At 39.8% G+C, this 26,283-nt stretch overlaps 1 protein-coding gene across 9 annotated transcripts; it reads right to left on the bottom strand.

Annotated features, from left to right (window-relative positions):
* Window positions 1-4: 4 nt before the first annotated feature.
* LOC111949057 (uncharacterized) lies at window positions 5-25,825 on the bottom strand. 9 transcript variants are annotated; one of them, XR_013650692.1, is made up of 8 exons: window positions 14,576-15,210; window positions 13,933-14,013; window positions 12,979-13,759; window positions 8,354-12,827; window positions 3,886-8,274; window positions 3,644-3,738; window positions 2,346-3,423; window positions 5-1,714 (listed from the first exon to the last, which is right to left on the bottom strand). XR_013650692.1 is itself a non-coding variant. In XM_078935272.1 (5 exons), exons 1-5 carry the CDS (start codon window positions 25,348-25,350, stop codon window positions 1,662-1,664), a joined length of 477 nt encoding a protein of 158 aa, XP_078791398.1. In that variant the 5' UTR covers window positions 25,351-25,825; the 3' UTR covers window positions 5-1,661. The 9 variants fall into 9 exon arrangements, 2 of the variants coding, with proteins under 2 accessions (XP_078791398.1, XP_023820940.1); XR_013650693.1 differs by having other exon boundaries at window positions 11,365-12,827; XR_002875158.2 differs by having other exon boundaries at window positions 3,886-12,522; window positions 12,733-12,827.
* Between the last annotated feature and the right edge of the window lie 458 nt (window positions 25,826-26,283).

Below are 26,283 nucleotides of genomic sequence, written 5' to 3'. Positions count from 1 at the left end.
AAAACAGAAAACAACAACAACAACAAAAACAGAGAAAGAGAACTACCAACTTTATTTAAAATTTGAGAAAGCTGGGAAGCAGTAGCTCAGAGTTTCCGTATATCAGATCTGCAGTTCCTGCTTTGTTCTGTGTGTTTGCTGAATTTGTTTATTTTACCAAATTTTCAAGGAAATGTTCTAAACATGTTCTTCCCTTTGCATAAAAAAACATTGGAAAGAGTGTTTTTATACAGACAGAAACAAAACTATGATTTTGGTAAATGGGTAAATACTTATTTAGTGCGCAACAGGTTTTCTAATCTAATCTAATCTAATCTAATCCAATCTAATCTAATCTAATCTAATCTAATCTAATCTAATCTAATCTAATCTAATCTAATCTAATGTTTCTCTTTCTGTACTCAAATGTTCAGTGTGGTACAAACTAAACTCCACAGAGTCTGATGTCCATCTTTAAACAGAGCCACCGACTAATTGAAGACATTTGTGATGTTGAATAAAAAACACCTTAATTTAAAAAGTGAGTTTATTAAAGTCACTTTCTTTCTTGGGACTACAGTTTTAAGATAATGTCATTCTGTAGATATTTTTTAAACTCTGTTGAATAAAAGCTATGTTTGATTTTCGTGTGTCATTTTTAATGATTTTTTCCCCCAATAATTTATTACTGTAGTCTGATTTTTAAATGCTTTTATCACTAATTTAATAATAACGGTGGCGCAGTGGTTAGCGCTCTTGCCTCACAGCAGGAAGGCCCCCGGTTCAAGTCCCGGCTGGGGGACATGAAAAACACAACATCAATGGGGGACCTTTCTGTGTGGAGTTTGCATGTTCTCCCCGTGCATGCGTGGGTTTTCTCCGGGATCTCCGGCTTCCTCCCACCGTCCAAAAACATGCTTCATAGGTTGATTGGCAACTCTAAATTGTCCATAGGTGTGAGTGTGAGAGTGAATGGATGTGTGATTGAGGATATTCTACCCTGCGACAGACTGGCGACCAGTCCAGGGCATCCCTTGCCTACGCCCAAGTGGCCGGGATAGGCTCCGGCAACCCCGTGACCCCGAAAGGGAATAAACGGTAAAGAAGATGAATGAATGAATGAGTTGTTCTTACAGGAACATAGTGAATTCTTTGCACGTTCAAGCTACAACAGCAAGGAGAATGTAAAGATGGGAATTTTATCCATGGCTTCAAAAAATGAAAATAAAAGATTAAAAAAAAAGACTATTTTGCTTGAAAATTTAAACAACAACAAAAAAACACTTAAATCTAAGCTGGTTTAGATATTCTGCTGTATTTTTTGTGCATGAAAAAAAACTACCAAAGTTTATTGATTTCTTACAATATTTTGTCAGCTCCTGCTTTCTAACATTTTTGCTTTCTGCCTCCCTGAAGTGTTGCAGCAGATAAATGTCTAAACAAATACAAGGATTGCCTATTTTTGCCTTTCTATAACAATATCGATCAATGTTTCTGCTGATTCATTCTGGTCATAACTGGATCAGACAGACATGACTGGAAAATGTTTTTTTTTATTCTCTTCTTTTGCTGCTTTACAATTGAGTTTTAAATTCAGACATATGCAAATGAATCTAAAGGGTGAAGGAAAGAAAAAGTTTGAAACTGCCTTCATTGCATCCTCACAGCTTCATTCTTCATCTTCATGCTGTCCCCAGGATGGCCCCGGCCACGACGCAGAGCAGGATCAGTGCAGCTGGAAGGGAAACAAAAAAATAAACTGTCAGACGAAACGGGCTTCAACTAACAAATCAAAATCTCAAAAAAATGACGCAATGTTTGATAGTGCAATGATAAAACAAATTATGTACATTTAAAAACAACCCAACTGTCTGTGAATTAAGAATTTCCTTTAAGTACTGCAATAACAAAAAATGACCCAAAGTGACAAAGTACTTTTATAAAATAAATAGAATGTCGTGTTTTTGTTTATTTTTATTGTAAAAACTGGAATAAAAGTTATTTCAGTGACTATGAGTTTAAGCAGAGTTTAGTTTTAACAGTGCTAATTTTTCGGGATTGCATCACTAATATCAAATACAGGCATTTGAGAATGACAGTCTCTTTGAAGTACCATATACGTTTTTCAATGCACCCGATCTATGTTTATAGGAATTTAAGTAAATTTATCTCTCGTTTAAAATTCAAACGCATTTCCATCTGACTGCTGTTGACTTAAACTACATTTTCAAAGCAAAAGTCATAGCACGTTAAAGTTTGATTTTGGAAAGTAATTGCAGTTTGATCTGTTGGATTTTTTTCTCATTGATAAATTCACTTAAATTAGTCTGATGAAGGTGAGCAGTTATGTATTTTTGTTTTTTTACCGTGGTGTGGCGTTGCACAGCTTTCAGATGACAAAGTGGTATTAAGGGCTTTGGTTGTGTTCACCACAGTTGTTGTACTTGGTGGCACAGTTGTTGGCATGGTTGTTGGCAGAGTTGTTGGCGCAGTTGTTGGCGCAGTTGTTGGCAGAGTTGTTGGCATAGTTGTTGGCATGGTTGTTGGCACAGTTGTTGACGCAGTTGTTGGCAAGGTTGTTGGCACAGTTGTTGACGCAGTTGTTGGCATGGTTGTTGGCATGGTTGTTGGCACAGTTGTTGACACAGTTGTTGGCAAGGTTGTTGGCACAAATGTTGACACAGTTGTTGATGCAGTTATTGGCATGGTTGTTGGCGCAGTTGTTGGCACAGTTGTTAAAGCAGTTGTTGGCACAGTTTTGAGCGAAGTTGTTGGCACAGTGGTTGACGCAGTTGTTGAAACAGCTGTTTGCCCAGTTGTTGAAGCAGCTGTTTGGCCAGTTGTTGACGCATCTGTTGAAGCAGCTGTTTGCCCAGCTGTTGAAGCAGCTGTTTGCCCAGTTGTTGACGCAGCTGTGGAAGCAGCTGTTTGCTCAGTTGTTGAAGCAGCTGTTTGGCCAGTTGTTGACGCAGCTGTGGAAGCAGCTGTTTGCCCAGCTGTTGAAGCAGCTGTTTGCCCAGTTGTTGACGCAGCTGTGGAAGCAGCTGTTTGCTCAGTTGTTGAAGCAGCTGTTTGCCCAGTTGTTGAAGCAGCTGTTTGCCCAGTTGTTGACGCAGCTGTTGAAGCAGCTGTTTGCCCAGTTGTTGGAGCAGCTGTTTGCCCAGTTGTTGACGCATCGGTTGAAGCAGCTGTTTGCCCAGTTGTTAAAGCAGCTGTTGAAGCAGCTGTTTGCCCAGTTGGTGAAGCAGCTGTTTGCCCAGTTGTTGAAGCAGCTGTTTGCCCAGTTGTTGAAGCAGCTGTTGAAGCAGCTGTTTGCCCAGTTGTTGTAAAGCATATAGTTGACGTAGTGTTAGTGGTACCATTAGTTCCATCTGTAACTGGGGCACTTGCAGAAGAAGTCCCAGCAGTGTTGCTTACTGTAGGATTGAGTAGGCCTGGGCTGGTCTTTAAAGACAGACATATCCAGTTAGCATTAAAAGCTTGTTCAAAGTTTAGAACACCCCCCCCCCCCAATCCCCCCACCCCCAAAAAAGATGTTTGAATGAATTCTGACTCTCTTAGACCTTCAGATTGTTTTGTTTTTTACATGTATTCAGGAAGAACACACAACTCAATGGATTTGTGTGGCTCTGTAAGAATAGAGCTCAGATGGAGCAACACTGACCTCTGCTTTGACACCCCATGACACAAACATGAGCACTGTGGAGATCAGCAAGATCAATGCTCGCCCCATTGTTGCCAAGATTTCAAATATCTTCTCTAAAGAGAAAGAAAGAAATGCAGATTTCAATATTTAAGTTATCAAAACATTTTTCATTTTACCACATTCAAATTATTAAACACATTTAAATAGGAAAACAAGGACTTAATATGTTTCTTTGATTAGTTTATATTTAGAAGACTTACTTGCTGCAGGGAAGATGAGTCTGGCTGCACCTGATCTCTGTAAAAATTTCCAGACGTCGGTGTGAATCAGCATGTAAATAAAGAAGCGTTTTTAGCTGTTGGAAGATGGACTTGTCTTTATAAGCTGGTTAGGTGGGTGTGTGCTTCCTTGATGCCCAACGGATTCTGGTAAGCTTCAAATACACCTTTGCTTGGAGGTAATATGCAAATCCTTTTTTTTTTTTAACACGTAGCTAGACTAAGTTAAATAAAGATCTTTTTTCAGATTATTATAAAAAGAAAGAATTAATGAAATATGATTAAAGGATAATTAAAAAACAATAAAGCTCATTCTCATTTGGTCATTGATTCTCTGATATCTTGGTGTTTTTGGAGGTTTCTGTTTTGTCCTTGTTGAGAAGACTCACTATAGATCATTATGAGAAGCTGAAATCTACACCAAACAAGACAACAGCTGTTTGGTTTTGGTATCTGATGTCTATTATCGATGAATACATTAGTAAACAAAGCACATTTACTAATACAGTACATTCATCAATAATACTAACATATTTACAGTACAGTGTAGAAGTTTGGGGAAATACTTATAAAAAACTTATAGTGTTTGTATATCTTACCAAAAAAAGCTATTTGAATAGTTCATGGTGTGGATTATGGGACACAAACAAATGTTAAAAGTCGGGTTTATGAAATTATGGGAACTATTTAAACGTGAAACAGCACTGATTATATTTAAAGCCAGAAATAACTTACTTGTCTCTGTTGCATAGGTGTCATACAGAGGGTAAATCAAATGCTTTGAAAGAAAAACTGTAAATGGATATAAACGCAATAAATGGTGTTGTAAAAGGGTGGAAACATGCAACATTTTTCTTCTACCTTCTGCCTTTTGAGCACATTGTTTGTTTTGTTTTATTTTTCTATTTTTTAACTTTTGTTTTTATTTTTGTTAACTTTAAATAACTAAAAGACAAAATTATGAATTTGAAAATAAGAATAATGACAATAATAAAAAAAAAAAAACAGGAATGCAAGTAAAAGAGACTACTACGATTTTTTCCCATTTTATTTGGTGAGAATTTGCTTAGCAATGTTTTGCAACTATAAATGGGATTTTCCTGTTGTGTGCTTTATTTTCCTGGTTCTTTTGTGAAAACTGAAAGAAGCAAAAATAAGTTTTGAATAAACAGCTGACATTTTAATTTTTTATAATGCTAACATCTTTTTATTTACAACTGTGTCACATGGTGAGGTCATACTCCAATACTCCTGATAACATCAGTTGTTGATAAAAAAAAAAAGAGGTTACTAGATTTGAGATAAGAAAAAATCGCCTTTTGATCCATTTAATGTCACACATCCCAGTTTACTGAACTGAAACACCAGTCTATTTCTAGTCAGCTTGAGTGTTTTGTCCTTCCTTTGACATGACAACTGTCAGCTGCCTTGCTCTAAAGACGGCAAGAGTCTCAAAAATTAATAAGTAAATTAGTTGGCCAACTGGGTCACTGTTGGAGATTCAGGAAGTACATGGAACAATTTGTAAAGGTGGATGACAACTGCTCTGAATGGTTAAACCAGTGTTTTTTGAGCCAAGGTACACTTTTTTCCTTGACAAAAGTCCTGCGGCACACCAGCATCCAAAAATTGAAAAAAGGAGACTCCATAGTCTGTTTTTCCTATATGTTGTAATAAAAGTTCTGATAGTTTTGTAATAATTAACTGAGGCACGGCCGCTGCTCCATCTCTGCTCATCCTTTGTGTGTCTTGCTTATTCATGACTGTCTTGTTTCACTTCTGACACCACGTCATGTTATCTGCGTTAGCTTAACACTAGACTAACATAAACTAGACCACACATTACTCTCAAGTTAGTGGTTTATTCTGTGTTCACTTAATTTCTGTCCGACTGGATACAGCACAAGTAACAATAGTTCCACTTTGCTTTATCCAACGGAAGTTTTAGTTTTTCTTTAGTCTTAATCACAAATGTAACTTGCTCTAAAGACGAAATCTTCTCTAAAGAGAAATCACAAATGTAAAAGTTTCTTTTTGGGTAAATAAATTGTTTCAGTTTAGTTTAAATATGTCTGTTGGCCACTTAGCTTTATTATTGTTTTTTTTATTAAGTTATTGCTTATATTTAAGCTTAAGTCTTCAAAAGTGAAGCTGAATTTCTCCTTGATTACAGATATTATTAGAAAACTGTTTTTGTTAGAAACATGACATGGACTAAACATTAGGATGTCTGGCTGTTAATGATAAACACAAACCATGAAGGAGAACCAAACTGTTCACCTCTGATTTCATCAAGAAGATGTGGAAGAAACTGTTAAAACAAACTAATGTGTGCATTCGTTGTGCTTCATGACATTGCAGAGATGCTATCACCCAATCCATCATGGGAGATGTAGAGCAAAAACTGACACCGATGCCAGACAGACTCTCTTCTCTGAGCTTCATTATTTTGTTCACTTTTTCCACGGTCTGACATCAGATTCTGCGGGGAGCTACACCGCTAAAGACGAGCTTTAGCTGTTATTTTTGGTGGAACTGAGAAACTTCATGAGCTAAATCGGAACAAGGAAGTGAGGAGTTTAACCACTTCTGATTGGTCAGACTGATGACATATGATTAAACCTCCAGGAATGATTAGTGGAGACAGTTAAAGGGGTGGGACTTTTCCAAAAACAAAGCTTCCGGTGTCTGCTAAAACTGCGGCTAAATAGAAGTACCGTCATTCTTACCAAAGTGTCCTTAATAGAATCAAATAAACACAAAGAGTAAAGTATTTTATGATCTTTCACTTTCCCAACTACTGTTTTATCAGGGCCTGTTTGGACGAACACAGAGCTAATATCCTGTTGATGGTAAATCTTTATAGGTCAGGGAAAATTAATTTTCCACGGTACACCTGACCATTTCTCATGGCACGGCACACCGGTTTAGACATTGGTCTCCCAAAGGAGTGTTTATTGGGCCCATAGCTGCTTCTTGTTGCAGATTGTACAAATGTTTCCCTCTGGTGTTGATTTGGGTAGCCCACAGGAATAGATTGCTTATTTTTTCACACATCCACAGCGAATCAGTTTTCACTGAGCTGCACAGGCGGCTTGGTTGGGAGTTTTTTGCTGGATGCCTTTCTTGACACAACCCTGTATTTTATACGAGATGGGGACCAGCACAGGGGAACCCAGACTTTGGCTCCCTTTTGGCTACATAGTTAGGATGTAGAGCAAAGGGTCTTGCCCAAGGACCCACACTGGATGAAGTAAATGGCTCGTTGCACTCCCTTGTAATCAAACCCTGAAGCACCTGTAGGGGCAGCCTCCCGTATGTGTGCATGTGACTATGGCATTAAATGAACAATAATAACAATGGATTGGATTTATCTGTGCTTTTCAAGTCACTCAAAGCGCTTACATTGTGTCCATGATTCATTCACTCCTCATTCATACTTGGTGACGGTAGCTACTGATGTACCACAGCTGCCCATGGGCAGACTGACAGAGGAGTGGCTGCCAGTTCGCCCCTATGGCCCCTCTGACCATCACCGGGACATTCATGCCACACTGGAGGCAAGGAGGGTGAAGTGTCTTGCCCAAGGACACAACGACAGTTGGCTGGGGGAAGCGGGAATCGAACCGCCGGCCCTTCGATCATTGGACGACCCGCTCAACCGCCTGAGCCACTGCTGCCCTTAACAATTCCCCTTCTTCCTTTGTCTTTGGTGGCTGGGTCCTCCCTATGAAAATTGGCATAAAAAGCACTATTTGATTAGCTTTTTTTTGTAAGATGTACAAATACTACACATTTGTTTTATAAGTATTTCCTTAAACTTCTATACTGTACTGTAAATATGGTAGTATTGTCAATAGCAAACATTCTGTTTTCGTGCTCAGCCTATTTTGTCATTGTCTTTCCCCCATCAGTTAGGGGGTTGGGGGTGGGAGAAATGGGGGTGGTGTGTGGGAACGGGGAGGGGCTCTTTTAATTTTCGTGCCGTTTTTGACATTATTTATTTTGTTTTAATGTAAAGCACTTTGTGCTATGCTTTCATAGGAAAAGTGCTACATAAATAAAGTTTGATTTGATTTGATTTGATTTGAAGAGATCAGGCTCGCTGAATACCTATCAGTATTTGAATCTCTTTTAAAAATGTACTGTCATGATCGGGCGAAAGTTCAGAGTGACCGGAATGCTGAAACTCGGAAGGAGACTCAGACAACGAGGTAAGTTTAGGAGATTTAATGGAGAGGTATCTGAGTGATGATTCTTTCCAGGCGGAAGCGCGGCTACTGGCTGGAGGTTTCTTGCAGCGGACTTCCAAGGCTGAATACACGGGAGACCAGAGGACAGCGACCAGGTGAGTATCCGGAGAGATTTTTCCTGAGGCAGAGCGAGAAGCACAATGAGTAGGCAAAACGTGGCAATATACATAAGCATGAGATAAGACCAGGATATGCACCATAGGAGGAACAACGAACTGGCGTCGAGTGAAGGTCCAGAAGCTCCTTAAGAAGGCTGCAGAGATGATGAGGTGAGTGGGAACAGCTTGTCGCATCCATAGCAGATCAGGCGGGGGAGGGGCTGACAGAGGCACCATGACACGTACCTCTATATGCATGATTTTAATGATTTTACTGGTTCTTAAATTTAAACATATGATTGGCTGAACGACACTGTATTTTAACTAAACATTTTGAGATGTTTGAGAACAATAAAGAAATCTATTCTAACCCACCGCTAATTGGCACTTTATTCTTTTTAAATCTTCCTAACCCAAAGTTTATATCATACAGCTGTGAGGATGGAGAGAAAGACGAGAAGAGAGAGAAAAAGAATCAGGACAGATGGAGGAAAGAAACAGGTTGGTCTTATGGTGGACGTTCAGGGCAAAGCCAGTTCATACCAAGTTTTGAAATAGTATTCTTTATTTAAAAAACATGCATTAGCGAGATGTTTAATTTATTATAACCCTTGTGCTATCCTAGGCATTTTAACATTGGGAGTTGGGTCATCTAGACCCACTAGACAGTAGGGGTGTGCCAAAATATCGATATGGCGATATATCGCGATATTCAGTCCCGCGATAGATTCTCGAGACGTCTTCGTCAAGTATCGACCTTTTATGTACGTTTAAAGACCCTGTAAAACGTTATATTAACCATCCTTTGGTAAGACAATTCTTCTGAGGGTCGATAGGGGGCGCTCGTTGCGAGATTGGCTGTTGCGGGCGGACGAAGAAGAACACATATTCAAACAAAGATGGCGGAGGGAAAAACAATGAGAAGCGAGAGCAGCAACTTAAGAGTCACGCTTTGACATGCCTTCTCCCTATCATGACAAAGGTGGATTAAGGTGGAAAGATTTCATGTAATCCATCGACACCAGTGAAGATCACAAATCATTGAAGAAAAAAGGTTCAGCGCACTTTCTAGTGGGTCTAGATGACCCAACTCTCAACATTAAAGTGCCTAGGATAGCACAAGGATTACACCAATAAAGTCACAAAAACCTACCTGCTCATTCTGATTTAAACTTCTGCTGACCACATGTTCACTGTGTCCTTTTGGAAAATAAGTGCAGGTATGGATGACAAGTCAGTCACAACAGAGAAGAATGAGGAGAGAGGTTTAGATGATGATGATGATAATGATAAAGAGAAAGAGAGACGATCAGATGATGAAGAGGGAGAAGAACAGAGAGGTGCAGAGGAGATGGCTTGGGCAAGGCATTACATAGAAGACCTTTCTGAATGACCTTCACCACACAAAATTGGGGACGCGTTGAGGAAAAACATGGTTGAAAATGGCCCACAAAGATGTTTTGATGAGCTAAAATCCAAGATCAGAGAAGAAATAATGAGATTTATACATTGAAACACAAAAGAAGTGTGTGTATGTGTGGTGGTGGTGGTGGTGGTGGGGGGCATTATATACTGTGGCCGCATAACCCTATGAAACTCGGTAGTTGCGCCCCTGCAGAGAGGAAGTCACAACATAATAAAAGCATCAGATTTAAAAAAAACTTTTTTTTTTTGCTAAGGAACTGCTGTATTGATTTCTAATCAATCTTTGTTCTTTGCTTTTGGCATTAAACAAGAAGAGATTTACTAAAGAGCAGCAGATTGACAGAAAAAGCACTTTTTCCATTCATTCTGCCTCCAGATGCTTCATTTTTACATGAAATCATGACAAAAATGGCCTAAAAACATGATAATGATTTGGGTTCTTGCCATTGACAGTAAAGATGCAGCGCTCTCACGAGGGGGGCTTTTTCAACTCTGTAATGTCTCAGACCAGTAGCAGCCCAGAACCAGAACCAGAACTTGACTCTGAGTCTGACAGCGGTAAGATGAATATAAGACTGTCTGTTGCCTCTCACTGTTAACAATCGGATTACTGCACAAAATATTTGACCTTAGAAGCTGATTTAGAATCAATCTGACAGGAGGATCATTAAAAAAGTGAAAAAAATCCGTCGCTCAAATTAAAATATATTGGAGAACCGTTTACAAAAAAACTTTATTTGCTATAATACATCAAAAGATAAATAAAAAATATGCGTTTCAGAGCTCATCTTCTGCATACCTCTGTGTGTTGATCATTGAAACGTTTTGTCAAAGGTTTGGCAGAAAACTTTTGAATTTCTGTTTTTACCATAACTTTAAATAGTTATCTGTCACTTTATTCTAAACATCAAATGAAAAGATTTAAGTAGAACAAAATATTTGATGTAAATACTCAACAAGGCTTGATAAAGAGATAAAGAAGTTAAAGCAATAATTGAATGAAGCCCTTCAACATTTCAGTCATCAAACTGTCGAACTTTAACTAAACTGTTGATTCAGGATTATTCCCTGTGAAAAACTGAACTCTGTATTTCATTTTCCAGAGTTGATCCAGAACTGATCTGAACCAAAATCTGCTGATGTAATCCACTTCACACAATCAGCAAATACTTCTGCATGTCTTTAAATCAATGCTGTTAAAAGAGATTTGAAAAGTTCTGTTTTTTTCACGCTATTCCCTTAGAAAAAAAGGAATCCTTTTATCCTGGGTTAACTTTTTCTTTAGCGATAGTGTCTAAAACAAGTTGGAAAAGCCAGTATTCATTCCATGGTCCATTTGAAGGTGAAAATAATAGTCAGGTTTCTTAATCAGTGAAGGAGGACATTTAAATTCTGTTGATTACTTTTTCCTCACAGTCATAACTGACCATATTTGGTCTGTCTCTGCAGTAAAGTACACGAAGGATGGCCTGCTAGGAGAAGGAGGCTACGGGTCCGTTTATACCGGCCATCGCATTTCTGATGGGTAACCAGAAGTGTGACGTAGAGCAGCTCTTGATGGAGCAGATCAGGAGGAAAATGCTCACCAAAGCTCTGTTTGTGTCATACAGGTAGCAATCAAATACATTCCGGCTGAGAATGTGTATAGAGAACCGGTAGGTTCAGCCGCAGTCACTGCTGCTCACCTGAAGTCTTCTGACCCTCATCTTACACTCTTCTGGCATTTTGCAGGTTCAGGGGTTGACATAGCCCAGAAATTTGCACTGGCCCACAGGGCCAGTAGTTTTTGAAACTTACTGGCCCTGCCTGAAAGTTACTGGCCCGACACCGCGCATAGCGGGACCCGCCGCTCCGCAGGTGCTTGCAACTTTAGGGGGGTCCGGGGGCATGCCCCCCCGGAAAATTTTAATATGGTGCAATTTGGTGCATTCTGGTGACATCACTTATTTCTACACTTTTCAATGACTGAAAATAGACCACATCAAACTTAAATCTGCTCTAGTCTGTTTCAGATGTTTTGAAGAGACCACTGCAGTGTAGTAGGTAACACTAGTTCAGAGGTTTTCATGGTGCTTCTAACGGCAAATATCGCAATAAATCATAAACCTTAAATGTGTTAAAACAATCTAATGGCAGCTTGAACCATTTAACGAATCAAATAAATCCCTTAATGCATTTGACCAATCGGATGGACGCCTTCACATTGTTGACCAATCAGATGGAGCCCTGTTATGTTAGATGTTTGTAACCTATGTCAACGTGGGTCATTTGGAGTATAATTTTTAAACTGGGAATGGTTATTTGGTTATTTTGCTGTTTGTTTATATACCGCAAATTATATCGTTATCGCAATTTGGAGCTGTTGAAGCAGCTGTTTGCCCAGCTGTTTGCCCAGCTGTTGAAGCAGCTGTTTGGCCAGTTGTTGACGCAGCTGTTGAAGCAGCTGTTTGCCCAGTTGTTGAAGCAGCTGTTTGCCCAGCTGTTGAAGCAGCTGTTTGCCCAGTTGTTGACGCAGCTGTTTGCCCAGTTGTTGACGCAGCTGTTGAAGCAGCTATTTGCCCAGCTGTTGAAGCAGCTGTTTGCCCAGTTGTTGACGCAGCTGTTGAAGCAGCTATTTGCCCAGCTGTTGAAGCAGCTGTTTGCCCAGTTGTTGAAGCAGCTGTTTGCCCAGTTGTTGACGCAGTTGTTGAAGCAGCTGTGGGCCTAATTGTTAAGGCAGTTGTTGTAAAGCATATAGTTGACGTAGTGTTAGTGGTACCATTAGTTCCATCTGTAACTGGGGCACTTGCAGAAGAAGTCCCAGCAGTGTTGCTTACTGTAGGATTGAGTAGGCCTGGGCTGGTCTTTAAAGACAGATATATCCAGTTAGCATTAAAAGCTTGTTCAAAGTTTAGAACCCCCCCATCCCCCCACCCCCAAAAAAGATGTTTGAATGAATTCTGACTCTCTTAGACCTTCAGATTGTTTTTTTTTACATGTATTCAGGAAGAACACACAACTCAATGGATTTGTGTGGCTCTGTAAGAATGGAGCTCAGATGGAGCAACACTGACCTCTGCTTTGACACCCCATGACACAAACATGATCACTGTGGAGATCAGCAAGATCAATGCTCGCCCCATTGTTGCCAAGATTTCAAATATCTTCTCTAAAGAGAAAGAAAGAAAGAAATGCAGATTTCAATATTTAAGTTATCAAAACATTTTTCATTTTACCACATTCAAATTATTAAACACATTTAAATGGGAAAACAAGGACTTAATATGTTTCTTTGATTAGTTTATATTTAGAAGACTTACTTGCTGCAGGGAAGATGAGTCTGGCTGCACCTGATCTCTGTGAAAATTTCCAGACGTCGGTGTGAATCAGCATGTAAATACAGAAGCGTTTTTAGCTGTTGGAAGATGGACTTGTAAGAAACGGGTTTTCCTCCACAATATATTCTTACTTTGCTGTCCGAATCCCAAGGTTAAGTTAAATAAATAAAATAATAGGATATATACAGGAAACTGAAAATTCACACATAACATAAATAAAAATGTAACTCTGCAAAATTAGATTTCGTGCAAATTCTAAATGTGCAAGAACAGTAATAATAAACAAAAATGAACAATGAGGGTGTGCAAATTGCAGTTTGTTGTTCCAGACTCCTGTCAGCTGTTAAGGAGTCTGATGGCAGAGGGAGCCGGGGATCACATCACATCTGAGCCTGGGGGTGTCCGAGTCCCTGTGGTGTGGGGTCTGGTCCCTGCCCCTAAGCACCAAATTTCCAACTGTGGGCGAGTCTGGTTGGGCCATGTTTCACAACACTTCATGTGGACCCCCTCTTCCCCTGGGTCTTCTCCCCCTGGGCTGGGATGGCTGGCCCCTGCCTTGCTCCTTCTTGAACCAACCATGGGCCGGGTGGGTGGCTGCCTGGAGCGTGGGGCGGGTCTCCCTTGGGGGGTCCTGACTCGTACCTGGGGTTGGGGTGTCCTGGCTGTAGTATTATTACTCCAATCTTCTGAACATGTTTGCATCAAACCCCAAACTAACATGTTCATCCAGATTTCAGTCAATGAGCAAAACTTCAGGAAGTTTCTGGAACAAATAGAGAATGTGAATTCACACTTATCTTTCAGACATTTCAGATGAAAACTTTAACTAACGTAGACCAGATATAGCACAACAATCCAAAAGGAAAATGTGTATGTGAATGATTTTCTACTGAAAGCCACAAGCTCTTTGGCTGCAGCTGCATGACAAACACTAACCTGCAGGCCGTCAAATCAAAACAAATCCAAAGCCTCCTTTGCCCAACTGCTCCATCTGCTGGTATTTGTCTTCAAACTCTTCTGAACACAAACACAGAAATATGTTAGTTCAGGGGCCTGTTTCAGAAAGGAGGTTAAGTGTAAACTCTGAGTGCGTTAACCCTGAAATCAGGGAAACCCTGGGTTTTCCGTTTCAGAATGGGAGGTTTGTTAAACCAGAGAAAGCAGAGTAAGTCAAACCCGTTTCTGAAAGAGAGGTAACTTATACTCGGAGTCAGTGTCCATGGTTACTTATGCTGTGAACCTAACCTGGTCGGGAGCAGGTTTTATTCTCCAAACTCAAGGTTTCTGCCGGTCCCCTCCCCTTTTTAAAGACGAAGTGGTATTTTTCGCTTTAACCTTCATTGCCCAAATTTCCGTCACACAGACAGAGACGGTCTAAGTGACAAGAATGGCTTGTTCTTTTTTGGAGGACCCAATAGACGAAGAGGCTGCATTAATTCGTAGAGAATTATATTTACCTCGTACGAGGATTTTGAGAAGACTCAATATTTTGTCATTGCTCCAGACGTTTTTGTTTGAGCGTTACCGTTTTTCGTTGCAGTCAATTACATATGTAACCCACTCCGAGCAGGATCCACACCTCTCTACCCTGAAGACTCTGCGTTGTGTTATTTGTAGTTGATTAGGGGTACCCAGTGAGGCAGGAGTCGGACACACAGTGATCAAGGTCGTGGCTCAGACCGCGCCGTTTATTTGGTATTGATGCTGACAATTCCACCTTCCAAACCATAAACGAACACTCAGTCTCAGTTGGTCATTTACAAAACTGTAGATGCAAATTTAAAATAAGGCATTAAACAGAACTAAAAAAAAAAACAACTAAGTGCTGTGTTTCATTAGCTGCTAAACATAGAAATAAAGTGCATAGCTAACTACATAGCTTACAATAAAAAGCTGACAAGCTCATATTAAACAATGAAATAAACTCCAAAAAAACCCTTTCAGGTGGCAACTGAACATCTCAACACAAATATATTTTTGCATAAACCTCATAACAATTGCTTATGGTCAAGTTATTTAACTAAGATGCAGAGGGTGCAATCTAGAGTGCTTACCTTCCAAACCATAAACGAACACTGAGGGAATTCGCGCCACACAGAGTAGTCAAGAACTCCAAATACGGTGTCCCGCGAGGGATAAAATATAAAACAAACCTGAACCCAGAGAGCTAATGCACCACAATAGCACCCCCTGCTGACTCATTTAGGCTACTGCTTTACACATATACAAAATGAAAACAACATTAGGTCTTGCTATGTAGATGTTTCATATGTCAAATATTGTCAACAAAGCCTACATCCATGACATGCTCAAATTTGACCTGTTTGAATTATGTTTTTATACTTCATTTTTAGCTGCTGCCATGTTCTTTTAATTCCTGCAGGATTGCATCTACATGAAAATGAAATCAGGGACATTGAATTAGATTCATGTAACAATTACTTTTTGGAAACACAATTTGCTAGCACTGCTTACTTTCTTAATCCCATATAAACCTATACCACTTGATCAATACAAGGGTAGTGTTGCAGTGTGTGTGTGCTGAGCGGGGTGCGAGTGCAGGTGCAGATGGGGGGGGGGGGGTCGAGCACGGAGCGGAGGTGTGTGCGTGGAATATATTTTGTGTTCGGAGGACGGAGCACTTAGTTAAATAAAGAGAAGGTGTCATTCCCAGAATAACTGTTTTGGAGTCATTCGTAATCCGCTCTGGAGGTTGAGGGTTTCCAACGGGAAGTGAACCCCGAAGGAGAATTCCCTTCGGCCCTGAAGGAAATCTCCCCTGCGCTTCTGACCACGGTCGGTCGGAAGGACGAGAGAAAAGAAAGGAGAAGTCATCGCGCAGCGAAAGGTTCAACAGTAGACGAAAGTTCACTTTTAAAAACACAATTGCATGTATTAATATTAAACTGACCAACGTTTGCAAGAGGGGGAGGTTAACAAAAAAGTCCTCTAAACATTACCGACGTTAAATGCATCCCCCCCCCCAGATTGGTTCTGTACACTATGCAGCATTTCATGCATTTACACCAGGAATAACACTTCAAAAGTACACCTAAATATCGCCATTTTTTATTTCACTCCTTACGCTATTTAAAAAGTTATTACAGCCAATATTTTATAACAATGATTTAAATGCAAACTTAGGCATTAACTTGAGCAGCTATGTTTCCCCACGCTAACTGTCTCTGTTTTGCAGATGCAGCGGTGTTGCTTTTCTTCTGGAATATGTGCTCATATTCACTGTAACTCTGCAGCAGCACGTCAAGTTCAGCTGGCGAAAAATACGCAGACCTCTTTTTTTCACGGTTGCCATGGTGACTCGTGATATCTGCGCTCCATTGATAATGGCTTCTTATAGTCGCGGTGCGCACGCTAAACTCCGAATCAGTCCACTCAGAGTTGATTGACCCAACTCGGATCAGCTTCTCTGAAACAGAAAACTCAGAGTTGTTAATCTCCCGATTGACCAACTCAGAGTTCAAGTTCAACCTCAGAGTTGGTTGAACCTCCTTTCTGAAACAGGCCCCTGGTGTGATAAAAGCAACTCTTTATGAAAGAAAAAATCTTTGTTTACTAATAAACAGAGAGGGAAATTATGAACAAATAGGGAATTTATTTGATAGAAAACTGGATCAGTAAAACAAAACAGTAAAGCAAAAATCACTGTTAAAAGGGAAGATTTTCTTTCCATATTTAAAACATTTCAGACCAGGAGCAGAGACAAAGTCGGACATTTAAAGCAACAGAGCAGCTGAAAGAAACAAAAACGAGAAGGAAAATGGTTTGACAGCAGTTGTTTTTACGTTACCGCTCTTCACAGAGAAGAAGTTTGTCTGAAACTGTTCTAAAGTCTCCACAACAGGAACACGGAGAGAAGGTTTTATCCAATGACATTCAGGGCCGTCATTTCTGTCTGTTCAGTTTCTGGGAGTTTATTCCATGAAACAGGGGCTTGATGACTAAACGCTCTACCTCCAATTGTACTTTTACTAATTCTAGGAACCACAAGCAGTCCTGCATTTTGGGAGCGAAGTGTTCTGTTTGGGTGGTATGGGACTATGAGGTCTTTGATATAGGATGGGGCCATATCAAATAAGGCCTTATAGTTTAGCAGGAGGATTTTGAACTTGATTCTAGAATCAACTGGGAGCCAGTGAAGTGAAACTAACACAGGAGTGATGTGATCTCTTCTGCTAGTTCCAGCTAGCTCCACGTTCTGAACAAGCTGGAGACTTCTTAAGGAACCCTTAGGACACACTGCTAACAAAGAGTTACAGTAATCCAGCCTCGACGTAACAAATGCAGGGATGAGTTTTTCAGCATCACTCTTAGAAAGTAGATTTTTGATCTTGGATAATGCGCAGGTGAAAAAAGGCAGTTCTACACGCCTGTGATATGTGAGCCTTAAATGATAAGACCTGGTCAAATAGAATCCCAAGGTTTCTAACTGAGGAATTGAAGGCTATACTTACACCATCCAGGGAGACTATCTGAGCAGACAGAGCATCTCTGAGGTTTTTAGGACCTAGTATAATGACCTCAGTTTTTTCTGGGTTCAGGAGGAGGTCATTAATTGTCATCCAGGTCTCAATGTCTCTGATGCAGGCGTTCAGTTTCTCTATCTGGTCATTCTTTTCAGGTTTGATGGATAAATACAACCGCGTATCATCTGCATAACAGTGAAAATTAATGCTGTGTTTCCTGATTATGTTTCCTAAGGGTAGCATAAAAAGCTACCCGTAGCTAACTCAAGTGCAATGAGAGGAATGTCCATTTACATTAACAAATTGGTACCTATCGGTTAAATAGGATTTAAACCACTGGAAGGCAGATCCTCTGATCCCTATGTCATGCTCTAATCTTTGGAGTAAAATACCGTGGTCAGTGGTGTCAAACGTCTAACAGGACCAGAGTATAAAGTAGTCCCTTTTCTGATGCAAGTAATAAGTCTTCAGAGACTCTAACTAGTGCAGTTTCCGTACTGTGGTGGGGTCTAAACCCTGACTGAAAGTCTTCAAAGTGGCTGTTGTCCTGTAGGTGGCAGTAAAGCTGCTTAACTACGACCCTTTCTAGGATTTTTGAAATAAAGGGGAGGTTTGATATTGGTCTATAGTTGGCCAGGATGCTAGGATTTAAACTGGGCTTTTTGAGAAGAGGTTTAACAACTGCATATTTAAAGGACTGTGGCACGTAACCTTCTGATCTTTTTCACCTGTGTCATGTCAGTTCTGTTTGTATTTAAGTCTTGTCTCTGCCTTCCTCTTGTGCTGGTCCATACCATCATTTACCTGGTTGTTTGATTCCCTGTCTTCCTGTGTATCACGAGAGCTGGTTTTGTTTGATTTCCCTGCTCTGCAGCGCTTTTGGTTTTACGAGTATTAAAACCCCTTTTACCTGGAACCACCTTCCTCCTCCCCTCTGCATTTTGGGTCCTTCATCAACCCCCCCACCCTTACGGACTCAGAGCCATTGAGAGAATGTCTGATTGTAATAAAAAAGCTTTGTAATGTTTCTTATCAGGTGAACACTCAGAGGTGTATAAAGCAGAATAGAAATCCTTTAATTCATCATTGATAGTTTGAGAATTAATTGAAAGTGTCATGGTCGAACACTATGGAGACCCAGTTGCTGGAACCCAGAAGAAACTCAGGAGACGAGGCCGAGTCAGAAGATTTAATCTGAGGGGGGATGCGAGTCGTGGACGAGGAGGAACGTCAGGGACAGCGTAGACAGCCGGTGACGAGGTGGAGCGCCGAGGACGGCGAGCACAGCTTGGAGCGAGTGGTGGAGCCGAGGACGGCGTAGCCAGCCTTTGACGAGGTGGAGCGCCGAGGACGGCGAGCACAGCTTGGAGCGAGTGGTGGAGCCGAGGACGGCGTAGACAGCCTGTGACGAGGAAGAACCAGCGGCACCCGTGGAGGAGCGGACCTGAAGGCGTAGAACAAGGCAAGGTAAGTACGTGGCTTAACTTGGCAAAACTAGACTTAACTAGAGACCAGGCGTAGGCACCGGAGAGAGTGTAACGGACTGGCGTAGTATGCTGGGATGGATCTCCTTAAGAAGGTCTGCTGGGGAAGAGGTGATGAGGTGCAGCTGGTTCCAATGAGGAGTAGGGAGGAGGGAGGCAGCTGACGGCGGACCCGTGACAGAAAGTCCATCAGAAGTGAAGACTTCAGTAACATTTTGAGCAGCTGTTGACGTCGGATCTGGTGTGAGAGTATTTTATTAGGCCTATCACCAAACTCATAATAGCTGTAACGGGTCCTAACTACTAACTGCGCTGCCTCGTCGGTGGCCATTGAGTCAAATTCTGCCTTTTTTATGAACAGTTTCTTGGATAAATCAGCACTGGGAGATTCTGCAGGCTTATTTCTCTTTTGTGAGGCAATCTTACTTTTATAAGCACTGTATGATATTGTTTCCCTTCCCAAAAAAGCTTTACATGCTTCCCAAATTGCAATTGCAGATGCATTTGGTGTAGTATTAGTGGAAATGAAGAGGCCTATACGCTCACTAACAAACTGAACAAAGTCTGTGTCTTTGAGCAGCAATCAGTTAAACCGCCATGGAGATCATGACAAAGAGTTGCATGGGAGCGAAACATCAAGAGTAGGGCTGCACGATATGAGGAAAACTCGCGATATGCGATATTGGTGATTAATATTGCGATAACGATATAATTCGCGGTATATAAACAAATATCAAAACAACCAAAAACATCATTTCCGTGTTCACTGCAACAGTTTAAAAATTATACTCCAAATGACCCTCGTCGACGTAGGCGGCAAACATCAAACATAAAAGGGCTCATCTGATTGATCAACAACGTAAACGGGTCCTTCCGATTGGTTAAATGCATAAAGGGATTTGTTTCATTTGTTCAATATTTCAAGCTGCCATGAGTTTGTTTTAGCACATTTAAGGTAACCATTTATTACGATTTTCGCCGTCTTTTGCGGTATGCATATTGCACAGCTTAATGTCGCGATAACGATAAATTTGCGGTATATTGTGCAGGCATAATCAAGAGTAACAGGTAAGTGATCTGATTTTACTGTGGGGATGTATTTGCAAGAGTTGACCGCAGAGAGCAAATTATTATCAATGAGGAACAAATCTATTCTAGAGAAAGAGCCGCACACCGGCCAAAAAAACAGGAATGCCAAATACTTGGATTGAAATGACATCTGTGATGCCAAATTGTGACATGAAAGGTTGTGTGGCTTTGGAGGATTTGGACGAAGGATAAGGCTTAGATGAGAAGCGATCCAGTGTTGGGTGAAGTCAACAGTTAAAATCACCTCCCATTATAAATCAGAATCAGAATCAGAAGTACTTTATTGATCCCACACGTGGGAAATTTGTTTGTCACCATAGCAACTGACAGCAGAGGGAAAAAAAGACTTAGAATGAAATAAAAAAAAAACAAGAACAAAGAAAATGTAGCATAAATGCAAACATCAAAGTAGTAGTATAATTTAAAAAGCTATTTACAGAACAGTGCACGTAAACAGGAGCTATGGCAACAGGCGTCCATTCACGGCGCCATCTTGTCTCGACTATTGATAAACTGACTATTATATAAATTAGGAAGAGAAAGAAACAGTTTCTTAAAAAAAATCCTCACTGTCAAAGTTTGGCCCATAGACATTCACTAATACAAGACTTTTACCACAGATTCTGCCTGAAACTATTAAGTAGCGGCCATTAGGGTCTGATATTACCTCAGTCACAGATAACAGGACTGATTTATGGACAAGTACAGCAACACCTCAGGCTTTACTGTCAAATGATGAGTAATAAAGTTGCACAGCCCACCCAAACGCATCTTTAAGTGATCAGCTACTTTCAAATGAGTTTCTTGCAAAAATGCAATCTTTGTGTTCAGCTGTTTTAAACGTCTTATTAAAGTCTTCCTTTTATTCCTTTCACATTCCAACTACCAAATCGTATAGCTCCACCAGGAGCTGGTGGGACGATATGACCCAGCATATCCTGTGTTTGAGTAAGATGTATCCGGCCCAAATGCTCTGATGTTAATAATCTTAGCAGGAGAAGAAACACAGAAAAAGTAATAGAAGCAAAAAGGACAAAAGTGACAAAAACACAGCAAAAATGAAACAAAAACAGTTGTAAGGTAACAACCAACCTTCCGATAAAGCCCTTTTGCATTTGAGGCCAAGCCTTATTTATGATGATTATGATTGTATGCATTCCTTGTTGGACCGGACGGAAGAAAAGAGGATAGAGATAGCCACTCCCGGGGGAAGAGACAGCACCCCCCAAGCAGAGTCCCCCGCATCCCACCCTCAACCCAGAGACCCCAGGGGCAAAACCCCACCCCGTCCCAGGCATTGATCCTGACCCGGATGGCGGAGCCCCCAGACGAGACCACCACACCCCCACAAACAGGCCCCGGAGAGAAGCACATTGGCCACCTACCCCCACTAGGTGATGGTGCTAATTACGGGGGACCAGAGGGACTAAAGTTCTTTTATGTCATTTTTGTTCACTGTTGATGTTAACTCCAAGCTGACATGATCCAAAGGTAAGTTCTGGTATTGATTAGAACTGATGCTGTTTTTACTCTTCCAATTAACTCAGTTTTTTTAGCTGTGCAAAGAGCAGTAAAGATGACGGATTTCAATCTTTCCTCTATACTGACGGCACTCATATCACCAAGTACACAGAGAGATGGAGAAGCTGTGACAGGAATGTCATGCCAGGTTGACAGGTCTACACACACCATTTGCCAAAACCATGAGACTGATGTGCAAAGCCACTGTGTGTGCAGATGGTTATCTGGGGTATTGCTGTTATAAAACCCAGAGGTGTCATTCTCTAGGGCCCATCTAGAATATCCTTTGTCCCGTCCTATGAAGAGTTTTAACTGAATCAGCTGCAGATTAGGACTTTTGGTTAGTCTAAAAGTGTTTGAGCAAATCTGTGACCAAAAAAGAGTGGTCTTTATCAAAACCCAAGTCTGATTCCCACTTCTTTGATGGCAATATAACTTGATTTCCAATGTTACTTATAAATATATATATTTTCGACAGAATTTTGTATGATGTTAGTTTGGGAAATGCTTTCACTGTGTCATAGAGTGTCAAGTTTATCTGACTCAGATTAAACCTTGCACTTATTACAGATTTCAGTTGCTGATATTCAAAAACATTTGAAACAACACAAAGTTTAAGAGAAACTGTATTTTTATTATGAAGTTTGCAAGACTTTCCTTACAGAATGAAAATAAGCATTCATTGTAAAAGATCAAGATATTTCTATTCAATAAACAGTCAAGGCAGAAACAGTTCTAACCGGGATACTTAGAGGTTAGACGCAAATGAAGGGAACGTTTTCAGGATTGCATAAGTACAACATATTTGTCTATTTTCAAAGCACAGGAATATCTCACATGTAAAAAAACAAAGATCTCATTCTGGACAGTCCCTTGTCTACAGAAGATAAGAAAATATATGGAGACAGTATTTACTCATCCAGCAGTGCACACAGGAGCTCAAATAGGGAACAACAACAACAAAAACAGAGAAAGAAAACTACCAACTTTATTTAAAATTTGAGAAAGGCTGTGAAGCAGTAGCTCTGAGTTTCCGTTTATCAGATCTGCAGTTCCTGCTTTGTTCTGTGTGTTTGCTGAATTTTTATACCTTACCAAATTTTCAAGCAAATGTTTTAAACATGTTCTTCCCTTTGCATAAAAAAACATTGGAAAGAGTGTTTTTATACAGACAGAAACAAAACTATGATTTTGGCAAATGGGGTATATTTATTTAGTGCTTTTCTACCTACAAGGACAAAGTGCAGTCACTGACCCATTCACCCAGTCACACACACTGGTGGCCACTCCACCGTCAAGCACAGGCGCCTGCCTACAACCAGAGGTAAGGTGGGGTTCAGTGTCTTGCCCAAGGACACTTCGACTCATGGGCGTGCGGGAATTGAACCTGCAACCTTATGATCATGGGTTGACTGCCCTACTGCTGCACCACGGCTGCCCCCATGGCACTCATCTGTCACACGCTACAGGTTTTCTAATCTAACCTAATCTAATCTAATCTAATCTAATCTAATCTAATGTTTCCTTTGCTTCTCTTTCTGTACTCAAATGTTCAGTGTGGAAAAAACTAAACTCCACAGACGTTTTCTTGGGACTACAGTTTCAAGATAATGTCTGTAGATATTTTTAAACTCTGTTGAAATAAAAGCTATGTTTGATTTTCGTGTGTTATTTTTAAAGATTTTTTTCAATAATTTATTACTGTAGTCCGTTTTGTAAATGTTTTTATCACTAATTTTATAATAATATTTATTGTGAGTTGTTCTGACAGGAACATTATGAATTATTTGCACGTTCAAGTTACAACAGCAAGGAGAATGTAAAGATGGGATGGAAATTTTATTCATGGCATCAAAAAATGAAATTAAAAGATTTTTAAAAAAAGACTATTGCTTGAAAATTTAAACAGGAACAAAAAACGTTTCAAATCAAAGCTGGTCCAGATATTTTGCTGTATCTTTTGTGCATGGAAAAAAAATACCCAAAGTTTTTTTGTGTCTTGCAATATTTTGTCTGCTCCTGTTATTTAACACTAATCGATGTTTCTGCTGATTCGTTCTGTTTATAACTGGATCAGACAGACATGATTAAAAAGGGTTATCTTATAAATGCTCTGCTTTTGCTGCTTTACAATTGAGTTTTAAATTCAGACATATGCAAATGAATCTAAAGGGTGAAGGAAAGAGAAAGTTTGACACTGCCCACATTGCATCCTCACAGCTTCATTCTTCATCTTCATGCTGTCCCCAGGATGGCCCCGGCCACGACGCAGAGCAGGATCGGTGCAGCTGGAAGGGAAACACAAAAGTCAGCTGTCAGACGAAACGGGCTTCAACTAACAAATCAAAATCTCAAAAAAAGGACGCATTGTTTGATGGTGCAATGATAAAACAAATTATGTACATTTAAAAACAACACGACTGTTCCTTTTAGTACTGCAATAAAAAAAACGACCCAAAGTGACAAAATATTTTTAATAAAATAAATAGAATGTCATGCTTTTGTTTGTTATTTTTTATTGTAAAAACTGGAAGTAACAAAGTTCTTTTAGTGACTATGAGTTTAAGCATTGAGTTCAGTCTTAGCAGTACTAATATTTCAGGATTGCATCATTGATATCAAATACAGGCATTTCAGGATGTTTCAGTCTCTTTGAAGTACCATGCACTTTTTTCTATTAACCCAATCTATGTTTACAGGAATTCAAGTAAATCTCTCAGTTGAAATTCAAATGCACTTCTAACTGACTGCTGTTGACTTAAACTACATTTTCAAAGCAAAAGTCATAGCAGGTTAAAGTTTTAAACATTTTTAAATGAATTTTTTGGTTTTTGAAAAGTAATTGCAGTTTGATCTGTTGGATTTTTCTTTCCTTGGTAAATTCACTTAAATTAGGTTTTCTGTTTCTGATGAAGGTGAGTAGTAGTGTTTTTTTTACCGTGGTGTGGCATTGGAGATAACAAAGTGGCTGATGACTTGTTTGGTACCCCTGTAGTGGCAGCAGAATCTGAGGTGGCATTAAGTAGATTTTGTTAAGTCATTGAATAGACCTGTTCTTGTCCATGGTGACTAGTTTTTTTTGTTTTGTTTTTTTACCGTTGTGAGTCGTTGTAATGCTTGTAGATGACATAGTGTTAGTGGTACCAGTAGCTCCATTAGTGGTACCAGTAGCTCCATTAGTGGTACCAGTAGCTCCATTAGTGGTACCAGTAGCTCCATTAGTGGTACCAGTAGCTTCACTTGCAGAAGAAGTCCCAACTGTAGGATTGAGTAGGCCTGGGCTGGTCTTTAAAGACAGACATATCCAGTTAGCATCCCCCCACCCCCAAAAAAGATGTTTGAATGAATTCTGACTCTCTTAGACCTTCAGATTGTTGTTTTTTTACATGTATTCAGGAAGATCACACAACTCAATGGATTTGTGTGGCTCTGTAAGAATGGAGCTCAGATGGAGCAACACTGACCTCTGCTTTGACACCCCATGACACAAACATGATCACTGTGGAGATCAGCAAGATCAATGCTCGCCCCATTGTTGCCAAGATTTCAAATATCTTCTCTAAAGAGAAAGAAAGAAATGCAGATTTCAATATTTAAGTTATCAAAACATTTTTCATTTTACCACATTCAAATTATTAAACACATTTAAATAGGAAAACAAGGACTTAATATGTTGCTTTGATTAGTTTATATTTAGAAGACTTACTTGCAGGGAAGATGAGTCTGGCTGCACCTGATCTCTGTGAAAATTTCCAGACGTCGGTGTGAATCAGCATGTAAATAAAGAAGCGTTTTTAGCTGTTGGAAGATGGACTTGTCTTTATAAGCTGGTTAGGTGGGTGTGTGCTTCCTTGATGCCCAACGGATTCTGGTAAGCTTCAAATAGACCTTTGCTTGGAGGTAATATGCAAATCCTTTTTTTTTTTTTAACACGTAGCTAGACTAAGTTAAATAAAGATCTTTTTTCAGATTATTTTAAAAAGGAAAAAGTAATGAAATATGATTAAAGGATAATTAAAAAACCATAAAGCTCATTCTCATTTGGTCATAGATTCTCTGATATCTTGGTGTTTTTGGAGGTTTCTGTTTTGTCCTTGTTGAGAAGACTCACTATAGATCATTATGAGAAGCTGAAATCTACACCAAACAAGACAACAGCTGTTTGGTTTTGGTATCTGATGTCTATTATCGATGAATACATTAGTAAACAAAGCACATTTACTAATACAGTACATTCATCAATAATACTAACATATTTACAGTACAGTGTAGAAGTTTGGGGAAGTACTTATAGAACTAATTTATAGTATTTGTATATCTTACCAAAAAAAGCTATTTGAATAGTTCATGGTGTGGATTATGGGACACAAACAAATGTACTATGTTAAAAGTCGGGTTTATGAAAATTATGGGAACCAGTGTTGTGTTTGAAATAATTTAAAATATATATATATCACACAAACTCCAAGCAAAAGTAGAATACATTTGATGAAAAACGTTCACAACTGAATTTGATTTAAAGAAAATGACCAAAGAAAACCCTTTCTGCTGGCTGCAAAGTTATTTTCTGGAAAAAAAATCTTATACACTTCCTAAAACAACGTTCTGCTTCTTTAATTAAGATTGACTTCTAGATGCACATGAATAATGTGACCCACAAAATTTTTTGAAAAAAGTGTAAGATTTGAAAGAAAAAATTGACATTTGTG

This window comes from Oryzias latipes, chromosome 17 (genome assembly GCF_053564925.1).
Source record: "Oryzias latipes strain Hd-rR chromosome 17, Olatipes_Hd-rR_3.1".
In the NCBI taxonomy this organism is placed as follows: Eukaryota; Metazoa; Chordata; class Actinopteri; order Beloniformes; family Adrianichthyidae; genus Oryzias; species Oryzias latipes.
The sequence above is the reverse complement of the archived record's forward strand: the minus strand, read 5'-3'. Positions and strand labels throughout refer to the sequence as shown.